The sequence below is a fragment of the Bufo gargarizans genome, chromosome 5 (assembly GCF_014858855.1).
Source record: "Bufo gargarizans isolate SCDJY-AF-19 chromosome 5, ASM1485885v1, whole genome shotgun sequence".
NCBI classification, from domain to species: Eukaryota; Metazoa; Chordata; class Amphibia; order Anura; family Bufonidae; genus Bufo; species Bufo gargarizans.
The window spans coordinates 455,169,868-455,189,008 of NC_058084.1; the positions used below are offsets into that span (position 1 = coordinate 455,169,868).

General features: G+C 43.7%; 1 protein-coding gene across 1 annotated transcript in view; it reads right to left on the reverse strand.

The window, feature by feature from the left end:
* The window catches only part of ITGA8 (integrin subunit alpha 8), a 149,721-nt gene that overhangs the window by 78,302 nt on the left and 52,278 nt on the right, over positions 1 to 19,141 (reverse strand). The window contains exons 9-15 of the mRNA XM_044292919.1: positions 17,261 to 17,304; positions 15,974 to 16,030; positions 13,599 to 13,651; positions 8,190 to 8,395; positions 6,302 to 6,493; positions 3,970 to 4,015; positions 1,220 to 1,336 (exon numbers count right to left, since the gene is read on the reverse strand). Coding sequence (XP_044148854.1) covers positions 1,220 to 1,336; positions 3,970 to 4,015; positions 6,302 to 6,493; positions 8,190 to 8,395; positions 13,599 to 13,651; positions 15,974 to 16,030; positions 17,261 to 17,304 — 715 coding nt within the window. The remainder of the gene's footprint in view (positions 1 to 1,219; positions 1,337 to 3,969; positions 4,016 to 6,301; positions 6,494 to 8,189; positions 8,396 to 13,598; positions 13,652 to 15,973; positions 16,031 to 17,260; positions 17,305 to 19,141) is intronic.

A 19,141-nucleotide genomic window follows, 5' to 3' on the forward strand; every position in this document is an offset into this window, starting at 1 on the left:
ACAAGATCACTGCATCAGTGGCAGGTGAAGCTGCCTGGCAAATGAATGGTGGCCCTTGTGATGCCCTAGGCAGGCAGGACTAGGGGGTGGCAAACTGAACAATGGCCTTTGTTTCTTAAAGGGGCTATTTTATTTAGGTCATCAGTATCTGATCAGTGCGGGTCTGACACCTGGGACCCCCTGACGAACAGCTGATTGAGAAGGCACCGGTGCTCGCAGTGGCGCCACAGCCTTCTCCGTACTCACCAAGCACAGCGCCGTACATTGCATAGTGGCTGATCTTGGTATCGCAGCTCAGCCCCATTCACGTCAATAGGGCTGAGCTGCTGCTAGGCCGTGTGACTGATGAAAGTGAAGTCACATGGCCTAGGCTAAACCGCGAGAAGGCAGTGGCGCTAGTACCTTCTCAGCTGATGGTCCCCGGTGTCAGACCTGCACCAATCAGATACTGATGACCTATAAAAAAGATAGTTCATCCGTTAAAATAGCTCAGAAAACCCCTTTCCCCCCAAGTGCCCCAAGGGACCTTAGGGGCAACCTGAAATTGAAGTATGTAAACCCTCACTGTCCTAGATTACCAGGGACCTAATCCCTGATCCCACCATGGTCTTTATAATTAACCCCTAAACTATTTAGGCATTATATGGTAGTGTTATTTGGATATTAAATGGCAGTTTATGTGAATGGCAAATAAAATATAGCAGTGTAAATGTGGGCACTATATGGTACTTCTATTTGAATACTATACGGAAGTATTATTTCAGCATTGTATGGCAGTATTTTTTGGGTACTGGACGAAATAATTGTTTGGGCATTGTGGGGAAGTATTATTTATCATAGGGCAGTATTTTAGTGCTCATATTTATAATAGTTATCAATATTTTGAGTGGAAAGTACACATTTACCCCCAACATATATAGTGTATATATACTTGTTGCCCAGGGCCCTCGGTTTCTGGAAACCAGCCCTGCACGCAGGCAAAAGGCGGTCAGTGGGCTAGGTGATACTCCAGTGATAGCTTTTGACAATCGGTTGAATGACTGAGAGTTATATTCAGTGACATCACTACATTGTCTGTGGTGATGTCATTAGCCCCAGCCCAGATTCATGCGTCCTCAGCCCGCTCCTGTCTACTGCTATTACAAAGAGACATGTGGGTTACCTTGTAATATTATAATATAAATGACTGGAAGAGATTAAATCACAGCCTCTCACTCACCAAGACACCAGCAGCTCCACGGTGTCGGAGATGGAAAGCGAGCAGGTTCTGTCGTCAGGATTCAGGATCATGGGATTAAGATGAAGCTCGGCGTCCACTGTAACTACAGGTCTGGCCCTGAGATCGAAACACAGGAATGAAGATCTCACTAACATAGTGGATGCGAGCAATGAGGAACGCTACCAGCAGTCAGCAGTGAGCACTGGTATACTGAATGCACAAGTTCACATCTGAGCAACATTTTATAGAAATTAGAACATATACAATGTACATGAAAAGCTGAGTAACATAGTAAGTGTTTTACATTACTTATCCTGCACTGATCCTGAGTTACATCCTGTATAATACTGCAGAGCTGCACTCACTATTCTGCTGGTGGAGTCACTGTATACATACATTACATTACTTATCCTGTACTGATCCTGAGTTACATCATGTATAATACTGCAGAGCTGCACTCACTATTCTGCTGGTGAAGTCACTGTGTACATACATTACATTACTTATCCTGTACTGATTCTGAGTTACATCCTGTATTATACTCCAGAGCTGCACTCACTATTCTGCTGGTGCAGTCACTGTGTACATACATTACATTACTTATCCTGTACTGATCCTGAGTTACATCCTGTATTATACTCCACAGCTGCACTCACTATTCTGCTGGTGCAGTCACTGTGTACATACATTACATTACTTATCCTGTACTGATCCTGAGTTACATCCTGTATTATACTCCAGAGCTGCACTCACTATTCTGCAGGTGGAGTCACTGTGTACATACATTACATTACTTATCCTGTACTGATCCTGAGTTACATCATGTATAATACTGCAGAGCTGCACTCACTATTCTGCTGGTGGAGTCACTGTGTACATACATTACATTACTTATCCTGTACTGATCCTGAGTTACATCCTGTATTATACTGCAGAGCTGCACTCTCTATTCTGCTGGTGGAGTCACTGTGTACATACATTACATTACTTATCCTGTACTGATCCTGAGTTACATCCTGTATTATACTCCAGAGCTGCACTCACTATTCTGCAGGTGAAGTCACTGTGTACATACATTACATTACTTATCCTGTGTTGATCCTGAGTTACTACATCCTGTATTATACTCCAGAGCTGCACTCACTATTCTGCTGGGGCAGTCACTGTGTACATTACATTACTTATCCTGTACTGATCCTGAGTTACATCCTGTATTATACAATAGACCTGACTTTCCTAGCAGACTAGCGAGTGAAGCTCTTGAGTATAATACAGCTCTGGAGTATAATACAGGATGTAACGCAGGATAAGTAATGTAATGTATGTACACAGTAACTTGACCAGCAGAATAGTGAGTACAGATCTGGAGTATAATACAGGTTGTATCTAAGGACCAGTACAGGATAATGTAATGTATGTACACAGTAACTGCACCAGCAGAATAGTGAGTGCAGCTCTGGAGTATAATACAGGATGTAACTCAGGATCAGTACTGGATAAGTAATGTAATGTATGTACACAGTGACTGCACCAGCAGAATAGTGAGTGCAGCTCTGGAGTATAATACAGGATGTAACTCAGGATCAGTACTGGATAAGTAATGTATGTACACAGTGACTTCACCAGCAGAATAGTGAGTGCAGCTCTGGAGTATAATACAGGTTGTATCTAAGGACCAGTACAGGATAATGTAATGTATGTACACAGTGACTTCACCAGCAGAATAGTGAGTGCAGCTCTGGAGTATAATACAGGATGTAACTCAGGATCAGTACTGGATAAGTAATGTATGTACACAGTGACTTCACCAGCAGAATAGTGAGTGCAGCTCTGGAGTATAATACAGGTTGTATCTAAGGACCAGTACAGGATAATGTAATGTATGCACACAGTGATTGCACCAGCAGAATAGTGAATGCAGCTCTGGGGTATAATACAGGATGTAACTCAGGATCAGTACTGGATAAGTAATTTAATGTACACAGTGACTGCACCAGCAGAATAGTCAGTGCAGCTCTGGAGTTTAATACAGGATGTAACTCAGGATCAGTACAGGATAAGTAATGTAATGTACACAGTGACTGCCCCAGCAGAATAGTGAGTGCAGCTCTGGAGTATAATACAGGATGTAACTCAGGATCAGTACTGGATAAGTAATGTAATGTACACAGTGACTCCACCAGCAGAATAGTGAGTGCAGCTCTGGAGTATAATACAGGATGTAACTCAGGATCAGTACTGGATAAGTAATGTAATGTACACAGTGACTGCACCAGCAGAATAGTGAGTGCAGCTGTGGAGTATAATACAGGACATAGCTCATTATCGTTGCAAGATTCAACTTTTTAGGCATCACGGATAATTCTCTCATTAAGCTGTAAAATGTTCCTCAAAAGTGGATATTCAGTTTAAGGGAAGACATCAGGCCCTGTCCACACTGCATGTGATGCTCCGAACAGTGTGCAGTGTTATACTTGTGTGCGCAGCCCCACATACTGTATAACGAGACCCCAACCTAAATGCCAACATTACGTTTTTAAATGGTTTAACCACGATTCTCAAATCATGGCTGCTATCTTCCAAAAACAGCAATGCACCTGTCCATGTTTTTTTTTTCGGATACTGCGGCTTAGGTTTATTGGAGGGAATGGGTCTGAGTTGCAATACCGCAACCAACCTGCAGGCAGGTGTGGCACTGTTTTTTGGAAGAAAGCTACCCAGTACATTAATGAGACGACATAGAGTCTTACCTGTACAAAGCCACTTTTCCTGCTCCAAAAGCCCCAACAATCAGATCTAGATGTAAAAAAATAACACAATGCTAAAGGAGGAAAGTATTATGTAGCTAAAGATATAGCATTCTAAAAAACATATATCATAGAGTAAAAGTCAGATTCCTATTTTGTCATCTAGAAGGCAGTAGCTAATTCTGATGTAGTAAGGCCAATGACACCGGACAGGTGATTAATGTCAGATCAGCGGCGGTCCAACTCTGCCCCCCGCCCTATCTTTCCTAGTGGCCTGACCACTGCTAAAAGTAGTTTAAATGGTCAGGCTGTATAATCTATACTATATTATATATTATACTAATTCTATAGCATTGATGGAAGCAGCCAAGTGGTCATTTAAGTGTTCAGGACAGGACACAGAGGAACATTGCTTGGCCTACAATACTACTCAGGTTTACTCATGTGTTCTCCACAAGGAGAAATAGTACCACAACCCCTGGACCCCAACCAAGGCTTCTCAGACAACTAAGCTAATTCTCTGTGCAGCTCTGATAAAAAAAATAAAAAAAATACAAAACTGTTTGCCTGACGTGACACCCAGTTATCTTTTCCTTTCGGAAGGAGGACTGGTGTGCACATCTCTTTTCCAGAGGATCTCTCTCACTCTCTCGTTTGTGTAGAATCGATTTTCACCTGAATCAAAATTTGCTCATCTCTAATCGTCTGTATTCATTTGTCTGCCTGTGTACTGACTTCTGCCCATTTCCTGCATTTTGACCCTCCACTACCTGATCTGTACGTGACCACCGTATTGACCCTTCGCTGCCTGCCCTCAGACTGTTTATCGATTTGCTCGTATTCTGCCTGCCCTGACCTCAGCCGATCCCTTACTACGGGGTTTTGCTCGTGGTTCAGCTGTCAATCATATAGAGACTATGCTAGGAGGTAGCAGCCTGGTAGTTCCCCTGCAGCGAATTCCAGATCCTTGTACAGTGGTGAATGCCAGGGGACTCCCAGGATAATGCCCTTAGAAGTAGCCCAAAGCCAAATCTGCTGGTGACACAGTGGTTTTACACCCACTGCCGTAAAACTATGTATGTGTGTGTGTGGTATAGAGGTACTATATATGTGTGTGGTATAGCAGTACTATATATGTGTGTGGCAGTATTTTCTATTACATTTTATTAGGTGAAAACTTTTTTCAAGTTTGAGGTGTGTGTGCATACAGTGGGGTGGGGGGAGGGCCCTGGTTAATTAACCTTCTTGCTCTTACCCAATACATATAGGGAGTCATTTAAGAACAGATATACGCCACTTTTGTGGCCTATATCTGGCGCAGATTCTGTTGCACGCCATGTTGTGGCAGAATCTCCGACTTCTTCCCTTCTCATGCCAGGACTGGTTTAGGCATAGAAAATGTAAAAGGAACCTGGCTTACATTTAGAAGCGGCTGTGGATACTCGGAAGTTATGTAGAGGCCGGCGCGGAGGATCCACCGCCAGCACAGGGCCTTAAAACGCCAGTCTTAATAAATGTGCCCCATAGTTTACCATATATAAGAAGTGTGAATCTCAGATTCTAAAAAAGTCCCAGCCATCTTTACCATGAAAGTGTCACACCTATGCAAATTAGCTCCAGTGCCTGTGGTGCAACCAGTAGGAAGGTCGTTATCAACGTCTGACCTTTTGCACAGGCTTTGGGATTATAGCCGAGCCCGTACCTCCGTGTCACATCCAATAATCCAGTTTCCAGCCTAGTTCCCAGACATGGTCAGCGGAGATTTGCTAGCACAAATAAATATCCCGCACTCACCATATCACATGATGCAATAGAGGAAATGATCAATTTTCGTATTTTAAACATACAGGCGACTATATTTACAGCGGGGAATAGATTTCCTGTTTACCAAACGATAAATGTTAAAGACATTACGAGCATTAAATGCCAATTTCATCTGATGAGTCGTGGAAAAATGGCGAGAACCCCGAAAAACAACAAATGATCTAATCGAGAAGCGGCTTCAGTCTACACAGAGCGGGGGGGCTCAGAGACATCAGTCGTTTTCATCAGACCCCTCGATCTCTTCATTATAGGAAAACCATAGGAGTCAATAGAGTTCAGGCATGTTCAAATGTCATGTTAAAGGTATTACTGTTTTAGAAGAAAGTAAAAAAATAAAAATAAAACACTATGTCTACATAGTCTACACTTTTGGCTACATTACAATCCTCAGCAGAGGCCGCGCGTGACGCCCCCTGATGAGTCCTTCTTCTCGGTAAATGATCTTTGCAGACAATGCAGGGATGGAATTACCGTCCTCTATAGGATTCAAATGAAACAAATAGTCGCATACCTGGATAATCATTCTTGTCTATGTCTGAATCCCCTCTTAAGGTGAAGCCAAATCCTGCCGGCAGTGACGTTGAGGCCCAGGATCCTTCCAGGACTTGAGACGGTTCTTCATTTAACCCGTTTTTATCCCCGTTGTAAATAAATACTTTTCCCTTTCTGTCTTCCCCTCCAAATGGGGATCCGACGGCGACATCTGCCGAACGAAGGCAACGGACAGAGATGAAATATACGCATGCTGTGCTGTACGTAGTCTTCTATCTACAGATGTAGCAAATGTTAACTTCACACTTAAAACGTTACATAGACAGTTGCAGCAAACTTAAATTTTAAAGGGGTTTTCCGGCAGAAGAAAATAGGGTCTAAACTGCAATGGGTGATAGTCCAACATGAAAAAATAGCAAAAGTCATCTAAACAGATCCTCCGCTGCTCCTGCGCTAATGCTGCCCAGTCCCCGACCACTCCCTGCTTCCCGATCCAGCGATAACGTTCGGGTGTCCCATCTGGACATGTATGTCATACCCACAGAATTCAGTTTTCGCCTCAGGCAGCAGAAAGGCTAGGTGCACCCCTGATGGTACCTGCATCTATCAGACATTTCTTACATATCTAAATGTTCAGATTGGACAACCCCTTTAAGTCTTTTGACCCTGATTTTTTTTCTAGTAATTTCATGTGATCCTTTATCCACAGAATAGCGGATAATTATTTAACTGATGGGGTCCTAACACTGGGACCACCGCCGATCATGAAAACGAGGTCACCGTACCCCGCTGGGCTCATGAAGAATCATTTTTAATATTATTTGTTATTATTTTTTTATTTTACGAAAGCACCATTAGTGCTGCAGACAGCAGGAAGTCTTCCGCTCTTGGGAATTTACGATTGAATCTTTACATTACGGAAAAAGATACGGCCCAGAACATGGGACACTAATTAGACAGCTTGCGCTGTAAATGTGGAACGTATTAGGGAGCTCGCAGACAAGTTTCAGGAGAGAATTGAGGGTTAATTGAGAGGTTATCCTCATAAAGTGACTCTCTATGGACTGAAGTGTGGAAAGCTGTGAAGCCCAGACATCCAGTAAACAGAGGGTCGAGCAGGCGGAGAAAACTCCTAAACCTGCCATTTGCAAAGTATACACAGCGCTCACCACTGTGTACAATGGAGTAGACAGCAACAGGGCATGATCCACTTAAAGGGGATGTCCTATTTTTCAGAATGCTACTTTGAGGCATGTTTAGATAATATTGTAGATTGGTTACAGGGGTTGTTGCATGTAGCACATTTCCGGCTCATGGATAGAATAGGCCAAACATGTCTGATAGCTGCGGATCCTGCACCTTTAAGACCTGCTCCTATCTCAAGAAAGAACAGGGCGCCATAGTGAAAGGAGAGCAAGTCATTCATGTGCAGCCACTTCTCCATTCACCACTATGAGACTTGCAAAAATAGCCAAGCTTGGCTATTTTTGGAAGTCCCTTAGCAGTGAATGGAGAGGTGGTTGCGCATGCACAGCATGCTATCCGTTCATTGCGGGAAAGGGACATGTCTCAGAGGTGGGACCTGCACCTATCAGACATGTATGGCCTATCCTATCGAAGGACCACATTGAGGACCACAATTGGAAGGAATCCAATTTAAAGCACACTTTCTATACCATTCCCACTTCATATTCACATTAAAAGTTGCCCATTTACTCATAAATTTCCTGGTCGCCCTTGGAAACAGTCAGCAGTTTCTCCACTTTGCAGTCAGACATGCCATGTAACATCGATCAGAGGCAATTTCCCAGTGTTATGTCCTTACAACCGACCCAACACTCATTGGGACACCCAAACTATGGGGTAAGAAGAAGCCAATACATAAGAAGGTGAGAAGGACGACTTACCGTTGTATCCATCTTGATTTAAATCCCCTAGATTTGCAATGGAACTGCCAAATCTGCCGAACACCTCGGCCCCTTTCAGTAAGCGGGCATCTTTGAAGACGAGGGGACTCTCCTGCAAGTAGATGTAGACTTGGCCCACTTCCTTTGGGTTACTCTCAAATTCGCGGTCCATGTACAGTGGCGCCCCCACCAGGACATCATCTAAACTGCATAAGGACAGGAAAATCACGATGGAGCAACTGTTGAGTATTCATGGTTTATCCATTTTGCTGGCCAATATATCAAGGATTTGTCTTGTCTTGTTTCTTCATATACTCTATCGAGGAGATGAGCTCCTACGTAAATCAGGGTTGTCTCTGGAGCAATGAATTGGTTTGGATTGGTTGATTTGGTTGTCCCAAGATTTTATTTTTCAGCTATTCAACAGATAGGGGATCTGTGCTTGATCAGTGGAGGTCTGATTCCTGGGACTCCTACCGATCACCAGAACAGGACTCCTGTGTATAAATGAATTGACGGTCCCATTCATCTCTACAGTGGACGGACAGTGGACACTTATGTTTGACAATGGACCACCACCCCATTAATACAAGGGGATAAAGAACTCCGGTTCTCGCCATAAGTAGGGGTCCTAGTGATCGAACCCCCACTAATCAGACACTTATCACCTATCGTAACCCTTTAAGGAATTTCACATCATTTCTTAATCAAGTGGTGTACATAAAGGATGGAGCCTCACAGCAAGGGCCCATTGACCCCACCATACCACTAACGACCAGGGACAAAAGGTCTTGGAGGCCCTATATCATTTTCCAAATCCTTGCTTCCAAGGATTCCAAGGCTACCAATTCTCACCAACCATTAAAATGAGGCCAAGACCAACCTGGAATGGGGCCCCTCTCCCCAGGGGCCTGTAAAGGCTGCCTCTAAAGTACATGCATCCTTATCCTAATGTATTATCCTCTGTAAAGCAGAGGAGCATTACTGCAATGCTCGATAGTCCGGAGGACTAATTCAGTAAGAGATGAGTGGCTCGTGCATCAGTTACACATCATAAATATTGACCGTGAAGTGCATTAGAGAGGTCAGTTTTCCCGCCATTCACGAGGTCGCCGTCAAGACAAAGCCGAGTGCGATTATCTTTCCATACATTATCACTGCATGTAAATATACAGGATGTTAACCTCCGCCACTTCACGAGTCCCTCATAGTATGCATGGAATTCAAGGGCGATAAAAATATCAGTTACACCAGTGTGTACGTTACACGACACGAACATATGCATCGTATAAATGTTTATGTTCCCCGGGCCTGTATATAATTATGATTGATGACTGATTATAGACCACTGTATGCAGCTATAAAATATGATAAACACCTCCGAACGTATGCACACATATACATCTACACATTGTATGTGTAAGTCCCAATTTTTTACATCTTTGCCTTAAAAAATATATATATATCTATATTTTGTTAGTTTGTTTTTAAATGAGCATAGTCTTTAGAGAAACAGTAAAATCATATATTGCCCTTAAATACAGCTTGGTACATTACGGTCTAACTCAGGCACCCTCAAACTGCGGCCCTCCAGCTGTTGTAAAACTACAACTCCCACAATGCCCTGCTGTAGGCTGATACCTGTAGGCTGTTCGGGCATTCTGGGAGTTGTAGTTTTGCAACAGCTGGAGGGCCGCAGTTTGAGGATGCCTGGTCTAACTTAAAGAGGACTCATCCCCTCTACTGACGTTTGATTTAGTAACTACTTGCATTCCCCATGTAATAACAGTTCTGGAGCATTGATTCTTATCTCTCTATGTTGTGCCATTCCTTTATTATTCCTGCCAGAAGGGAATGAACTGCCAGCAGTCTGTAATGAAGGTCCATACCAGTTGAGGGTGTGCATAGTCTGACTCTGACAGCACTGATTGGATAGTGTGCAGGGACACCCCCCCCAACTGGTAACACCCAGCTGGGCATTCAGTGCAGACTGCTGGCAATTTATTCACAGTTTCTAGAAGGAATAATATAGGAATGGCACAACGCAGACTCATAAGAATAGATGCTCCAGAATTGTTATTACATGAGGAATGCAAATAGTTACTAAGACAGACATGTCCAGGAAGGTGATTGATTTTTAGGATTAGAAAAAAGATTCTTTCTTTCTTTTTTTTTTTTTTAAAACAGTGCCACATCTGTCTTAGGACTATTGCTGGTATTACAGTTCAGTCCTTTTTACTTAAAGGGGTTGTCCCACGAAAAATATTCTACAGCTTTAAAACCAGCATCCGGATCTGAATAATTTTGTAATTGCATGTAATTAAAAATTTAGCATGGCCACAGAGTTATTCAATAAAATGTATCTGTATAGCGCCACCTGCTGTCTGTTTTATTCTTATTTCTTTAACCTGCTCACTGAGAAGGCCACACATGCTCAGTTTCATCGTTCAACTGCCTCCTGAGCTGTGATAGGGAGAGCATGGACACGCCCCCTGAGCTATGATAGGGAGAGCGTGGACACGCCCCCTGAGCTGCAGCAGAAAAGACACTCCCCTTGAGATCCCAGATTGATATAAATCTAGCAAAGCAATGAATGTGGAGATCTCTGGATCCATGTGAGGTACAGGGCTGGTTCTAGATTTGTTAGAAAGAGATTGTAATGTACTATATGATGTCTGATTTTCATTTTTTTAATTAGTCATGGGATAACCCCTTTAAAGGGGTTGTCTCACTTCAGCAAATAGCATTTTTCATGTAGAGAAAGTTACTACAAGGCACTTACTAATGTATTGTGATTGTCCATATTGCCTCCTTTGCTGGCTGGATTCATTTTTCCATCACATTATACACTGCTTGTTTCCATGGTTATGATCACCCTTCAATCCAGCAGTGGTGATCATGCTTGCACACTATAAAAAAAAGCACCAGCCTCTCTGGTGGCATGGACCATGGGAGTGCACATAGGCTGCTGCTTTTTCTAAGGGTCCATTCACACGTCCGCAAAATGGGTCCGCATCCGTTCCGCAATTTTGCGGAACAGGTGCGAACCCATTCATTTTCAATGGGGTCGGAATGTGCTGTCCGCATCCGCATTTGTGGATCCGCACTTCCGGATCTGCACTTCTGTTCTGCAAAATAAAAAAAAGAACATGTCCTATTCTTGTCCGCAATTGCAGACAAGAAAAGGCATTATCTATTAGAGTGCTGGCGATGTGCGGTCCGCAAAATGCAGAATGCACATTGCAGGTGTCCATGTTTTGTGGATCCGCAAAACACATACGGACGTGTGAATGGACCCTTATAGTGTGCAAGCACGACCACTGTTGCTAGATTACAGGGTGGTCATAACCCCTGGATATGATCAGTGTATGATGTGATGGAAAAATGAATCCAGCCAGCAAAGGAAGCAATATGGACAATCACAATACATTAGTAAGAGCCTTGTATTAACTTTCTCTACATGATAAATGCAATTTGCTGAAGTGAGACAACCCCTTTAAGGGGTGTACTGCAACCGACACAGTAAATGGGGTACCATCATTGGCACTGTCAGGGGATGGTTGGTGGTTGGGGTGGGGTTCATGAGCTATATTCAAAACAAAGAGGTTATGGCAATTCCTCAATCACCATGGTACTGTCCTTCCAATGAATTAAGTGGGGATCAAGAAAGACTCCAGTCAGCATCAGACTAAAGTCCCTTGGACCCACCAGAGGAAGTGGTTCTGAGGGCCCACCCTCTGTGTATACAGAACCTTAAAGAGGACCTCTCATCTGGCAAAAAAATCAGAACTAAGTATCATGATCTGTACAGCGGTGCCCAGGGATCTCACTGCACTTACTATTATCCCTGGGCGCCGCTCCGTTCGCCTGCTATGCCCTCCGGTATGTTTGGTCACTTGGTTATAGTAGGAGGAGACTTAGGGGACTTGGTTATAGTAGGAGGAGTCTGCCCTTGTTCTCCTGGGCGTCTCCATCTCCTACGCTGTATCGCTGGCCAATCGCAGAGCAAAGCTCACAGCCTGGGAGAAACAAACCTCCCAGGCTGTGAGCTCTGCACTGCGATTGGCCAGCGCTACACCCTGGGAAAAGGAGACGCCCAGGAGAACAATAGCAGTCTCCGCCCAGTATAACCAAGTCCCCGGAGTCTCCGCCCAGTATAACCAAGTCCCCGAAGTCTCCGCCCAGTATAACCAAGTCCCCGAAGATCCCTGGGCGCGGCTGTACATATCATGATACTTAGTTCAGAATTTTTTGCCAGATGAAAGGTCCTCTTTAAGAGCCATTACACCTAGAGGCTCTGCTCTCTCTGCTACTTCCGCATCCTCTCCACTTTGATTGACAGGGCCAGGGCCTGTTTTATTAAGGTTCAACTACTATTTGAGCTTCGACCCACCGGAGGATCCTCTCGTACTCTGGTGAGCTAGTTAGACCCTGACTCCAGTGGTGGGAAATCTCCCAAAAAACAAATAAAAAATGTTTGAATGGGAAGCTTAACAAAACCTAAAGTTTTTTAGGGGGCTAGAACAAGCCATCAATATCAGATCGGTGGTGGTCCAGCTTTCAGTACCACTGCCAGTTAGCGGTTTGAAGGCCCAGAACCTCGGCCTGTTCAGTATTTTCATTGCTCCATATTCCACCACCCCTTGTACGGCACAATGTAAACAATGAAGAAGCCTCCACTCAGACGGCCGTATGCTGTCCGCAAAAATGCAGATCCGTTTTTTTTGCAGACAGTTCAGCATGTCCGCAAAAAAATGGATTGCATTCCGTTTTATTACTGACCCATACACTTCAATGGGACCACGTCCTGATTTTCAGTATAGGACATGTTTCATTTGTTTTGCTGAGCCATAGCACAGAAGAAAAGGGCTCCATAGAAGTGAATGGAACAGCATCTAATCCGCAAAAAAATGGATCCGCATTTTTGCGGACAGTATACCGCCGTCTATATGAGCCCTTACTCAAGCTCCATGGCCACCGTCAAGCAGCTGTCCTTAGAGTCAGACACCGACAGATCTGATACCGGTGACCTATCCTAAGGATAAAGCCTGGTAACATCTGGAATCTCCTTCTCCATCTTCACCATTCATTGTGGTTTCCAGTTTATAGAAAAAAGTTAGACTTTTTCCTCTTTATGAAATCTCCCCTAACACCGCTTCCTCCTGCGATCTTACTCGGCTTCCGTCTCTCCTCCTCCAGGAGCGTCTGATCTTTAGCAGATCACAAGGCATGGCATGAAACCGTGAGCATTAGGCGGCCTCTTTACTTTAAAGGTAACGTCAAATAGATGTCAAGACATTGATCCTCCGCGCAACGTCTTAAGACCAAGTGGCAAAATGCAATACAAACACGGTTCTTCATGGTGGTAATTAAGAGCGGCCCAAACATTAGAGGATAGTGTTAACATACCCGTCACTGTTTACATCTGACACGGCAACTGTATATCCGAAGTAGGAAGCCATCTGGAAAGAGAGAGGTTTTAACAATAGCTCCGGCCTCTTTGTATAGATGTGAAAGTATCGACGTTCCGACATCAAACAATGTCTTAATGGGAAAAGAATCTGTAAATGTTCAATATCTGAATTATTTAAACTTTAGGTTGAACCTTAAACCGCAAGGGTCAAAGCCGGAGACTTAAGGTAAACAAGAGCAGGGTAACCCCGCGGAGGGGATGCTGTACAGACAGATATTCCTGCATTATTATTGACATAAGGAATCACTAATCACTGTTTTTAATGTGGTCAATGTATACTACAGAACACCCAACGTAATCCTTCTTTAAGGACCTCATTTTTCCTCGAATTATTTGGCTAATGTGGTTGCACTGACTGTTTTTGTGTTTTGCTTTTGCTTCCAGAGGCAGAATTTGTATTCGGGATTGTGTTACACACAGCGGGCAGCCATGCGTTTTCCTGGAGGTCTTCTTGCTCCCAATGTCCCATCTCTTTCAATGAATACTACAGAACAGCAAGCTGAATCCTTCTTAACAGACCTCATTTTAACTTGACTTATTTGGCTTATATGGTTGCGCTGACTGTTTTTGTGTTTACCCTTTGTATAAAGATGTCGATATTCTATTAGGGATTGTGTTACCCACAGCGGGCAGCCATGTGCTTTCCTGGAGGTCTTCTTGCCCCCTCTCTCTTCCCCTGTCATCTTGCAATCCAAACAAATGTCTGATAAGCCAAGGAAATATTTGTCTGCGGTGTAAGGGCAGTATGGTACAGGGGCTATCTATACTGCCCATCTTCATTATGGGAAAGAAAAAATATTATTATAGCTTTTTTTTACAGGCTCAACCAATTTGGTAGTATGTCCCTGGCAAAGTCGTGTGCGTAGCCCCGATATGGCAGAACACAGAGTCCTTATCGTTAAATAATATACGCTTCAGTAGGCCAAAATCTGGTCCCCAAGTTCTAAATTTGGGAATAGCAGATTTTTCAGGGGTGGGGGGTTGGGATTGTTCTCAGCTCCAAAAATAACATTAGCAAATTCCAATTTCCAGAATGACACATTCAGTTGTAGAGTTTCTATTTCGCTTTGATGATAATTTTTCACACAAAGAAAACCCGAATTTTACAATAAAGGATCATATTATATCCTAATACTTAAAGGGGTTCTCCGGGCTACAGATGTTGATGGCCTGTCCTCAAGATAGGTTTACAATATCAGATCGGTTGGGGGTCCAACGTTTGACACCTTCACTAATCAGCTGTTTCAGTCAGTTATGGCACAGGATCTAGCAGCGTAGAGAGCTGTCGTTTCTGGAGTCGGTGTACTGAAATTCAGCTTCCATTCACTTAAATGCAGTACACTGATATGGCCACTACACAGTGTATGGAGCTTTCTGCCTCTAGCGCCATACACTACATAGTTTCCCATTCCGGGGCAGCCCAAAGCAGCTGATCCGCCAGGGTGCTGGGTGTCAGACCCCCGTCGAAATGATATTGATGACCTATCCTGAGGATAGGTCATCAATAGCTGTAGCCCAGAGAACCCCTTTAAATATTTTCTGAAAGTAGACACCTAGTTAATCGTGAAAATGTGACTTTGCATTCATCATTTTGCATTAAATGGCGCCTTCATGCAATTTTGCTACAAAGCCTAAACAATGGAGTTGACTAATGGCTGATTAGGCGCAGGGGGTGATTAAATGTGACATTGCTCATCTCTCTGATTGGTAAAAGTGTGGTGATAACATGAAGAAAAGTTCATTTATCCCCCCCCCCCCTTCCCAAGAGAGGCCATCAGAGGTTGTACAGGGGACCAGATAACAGTAACAGGCTTTGATTAATAAGAGAGGTGGTAACATGAAGTCAAGTTCCTGCATCTCTTCCTCCTTGAGTCACTGGAAGCTGCACAAGAGGAGAGATGACAATAACAGGCTTTGATTGGTACAAGGGGTGATGACATGAAGCAAAGATCCTGCATCTCCCTGGGGTCCCTGGAAGCTGTACAGAAGCAGATTGCAGTAACAGGGTATGACACTTGCAGTTTTCTCCCCTTCTATGGAGAACCAGGAAGTAAATCTTTTCATACTTCTCTCTGAATTTAAACAAGTGCTGCCGAATATTACACCTACAGCTTGGATATTAGTAGGGCTTTAATATGATACCAAATCTGAGCAGTTATAGTCTAGTTGCAGCAAGTATTTTAAGTCATGATGTCCATGGCAATGATAGCAAATATGATATATAATAGAGGTTGATAATATTTGAATACAATTGTTGATCCAAGTATGACAAGGTCAGCAATCACCCCCTGTCCATGATGTGTAGAATTACCTGATCACCTGTGAAATTGTGGATGTACGTCATGTCTGTAGAGTCAATGATGGTGACCTAGGAAAGAGATGTTGGTCCGTCAGTCTGGATTATTCCATGGGTCTAAACCCAATATACTTGACGTTTTAATTCCAAATCATTGGAAGGTCTCGGCCTCATCAAGTAGACTACTTGTTACAGTTACACTGATACACTTAAAGGGGTTGTCCAGCCCTTACTAAATAATGGCCTATCCTCAGGATAAGCCAGCGCTAGCTGATCATCGGGGGTTCGGCACCACACATCCTCGCCAATCAGCATTTTAGATGTAGCTCTGTGGCCAGAAGTTAGAAGTCATCAATGGTGTCGGACTGGGGTTCCTTCGGCCCACCAGAGGACATTGCTCTCGGGGCCCAACCTCTATATCATCAATAAAGTCTACTAGGTTTTGAATCAAAGAAACAGACCCTAGTGGCAAATGATTGGCTGCAAAGGCAACGGACCTTTGGGGTCCTCTGTGACTTCAGAGGCTGGGCCCACCAGACGATCCTCTGATACTCTGGTGGGACAGTCCGACCCTGGTCATCAACCTTGTTGAACAGGAAGCACTACAGCGCTGCTCCCAACACACAGAGGATATTTCTAAACAATCCATGAAAAACAAATGCTGACACATGGTCCATCGGATGCAACTAGAAGTATTGCTCACGGAGGCGCCATACAGCACAGCGTTCCCAGTTCTGTTCAGGTTCGGGGCCACCGCACAGGCTCTGCACACATAGCTTTGGTGCAAATTGGTGCATCTAGGGTTTCTACACTTTTTTCAAACATGCTCAACCAGTGGGCGGGCTTAAGCTGAAAGGAGCGGAGCGGCGCAGATAAGGGGAGTGGCCTAAGATGCACTATTTTGTGCCAAAATTGCTCCACAATTCTGGTAAAAAAATCTGTCTCAAAGTAAGCCAATCAATGGGTGGTATAGAGCTAGACAAAAGTACCTGTCCAGATAAATCATTCGGCCTGAGCCCCGGTGATAAATCTGGTGCAGGGCTGTACAGCCGGGCTAAGGTTTATTAAATCTCAGCAGATATACAGTTTATAAGTTGCAGAACCTTTCAGTCTACAATGACTGAACTTGATCTCCTTTAAGAGCTGTTATCATTATCATTTTACAATATAATAATATAACATGGTATGCCTGCATAGTGATGTATAAATAAAACATAAACAGTATGAAGCTAAGCACATTCATATATAAAATACTACATACATACAGTACATAAACGGTATAGAAGAGCCAATAATACATACATATCCGAAGTTCTGCTCGCCTCTCGGGATTCCAGCCACCAACTCTGTCAACAAAATGAACTAAAATCAACACATGAAGAAATCGACTACAGTAAAGTATCAGAACGGACATCTGCACCTATGAAGATGCCATTTTGTTCATTTATTTATTTTCCTCACTTTTATATAGCGCTGACATATTCCGCACCGCTGTACAGACATCAGCATCACTCTGTCCCCAGAAGAGCTCACAATCTAAGTTCCCTATCGGTACGTCTTTGGGGTGTGGGAGGAAACCGGAGAACCCGGAGGAAACCCACGCAAACACAGGGAGAACATACAGACTCCATGCAGATGTTGTCCTTGGTGGGATTTGAACCTAGGACCCCAGCGCTGCAAAGCTTTACTACACTAGACTCTATTCTATAATAACGAAGAATCCAAAACTTGTGCATTAAAAGACGCACAGCCATACTGTAAAAAAGAGGAAACATGGATCTCACATACGAGCCCTGCTTTCTTTTTTTGGAATTTTATTAGTGCTTTGTCTTTTTTCATGGTGTCAGCAGCACTCCTCCCATTCGGCCCAGGTGTTTTTTATTAGTAGGAGACTGCAGAAGGGTTAATAAAGAACTACTTGGTCTCAGTGTAGTTCCTGAGACTGCATGGACAGCTGAGCTTCTGACATCTGTTCACATGGTGCAGTACTGCGTTGTTGCTGTGCTTCTGTGCCTGTGGGTTGGTGGGGCCCAGTGCCAAGGGGGCTTAGTCTTGGAGAACATGGGTCCTGTTGGACTGTTAAGTGGGGCAGTCACAACGTGGTGCTGCGCTAAATTACCCACTCTAAAAATGCAACCTTGATGCGGCCAGTGGGCTGTCAATCAAACTTGAGAGGGTGCGGCAGTTGCAGAGAGAGCAGAGCCTCCTCAGTTGCTCCTGGAGTCTCATTTGCATATATTCCAATTTTTATCACATATGTACATGGGACAACACAGATGTCTTCAGCTGCCAAGTGCACATGTAACATGTCAGCCAGTGTCAGAGGTACAAAACTGCTGACAGATGCCCTGTAAAGAAGCTGTTGCTTATAAAATATTACAGGAAATTTCTCAATAGTGTCATAGTAATGGGTTGTGCTGCCATGTAATATGAGCCACTAATTCTGTAAAATAGTCACAGATGATGATAGATGCCTCTAAGTTCTCAGGCACAACGACTGTATAAAAAATGGGTTCCATATGACTTATGCACAAACTCCGCTTTTGTGGGCAGCTACAATAAATGGGAGCTAATGGTCCTAAAAGTGTCAATACACTAATGGACCTGATGGATTATCGCCGAAAGGACCGTTCTTTCCCGATAACTGGCCCATGTAAAAATGACCTTGTGCCAGTAGCACATCGCCCCATGTAAACAGGGAATGTGCTTCGGGCAGTAAAGCAAATGAACAGCTACAGGAACGATCAAATTGTTCAAGTGGACAATTCTGCCCATGTGAAGGAACGTAAAATGAGCACTGATCATACAGAGACAGGGAGCAGGATGGCAAATGCCAATTTACAATTTCTCCTGCTCTCTTCAGTACCATAGACCTGTCATCTGTCCTTAGCACACTACCACCCTTTAATAATAATGAGATGACTCTGCTGATACTGTCCCAGTCTAAACAGTAAAGCTGACAAATGAGCTACAGAAATCAGACAATATCAGTCTATTGTATGTGCTCCAGTGGCCGATGTAAATATTTCATAATTTTTTCATCATGGGTATTTACATACAAATCACCAAAAAGATTAAGGGAGTTGTCTGAGATTTTGATATTCATGGCCCACTCAGGATAGGGCATCAATTTTTTTAATCGGCGGGCGTGCTGATAGTCATCTGTCTGAAGAGACTACGGAG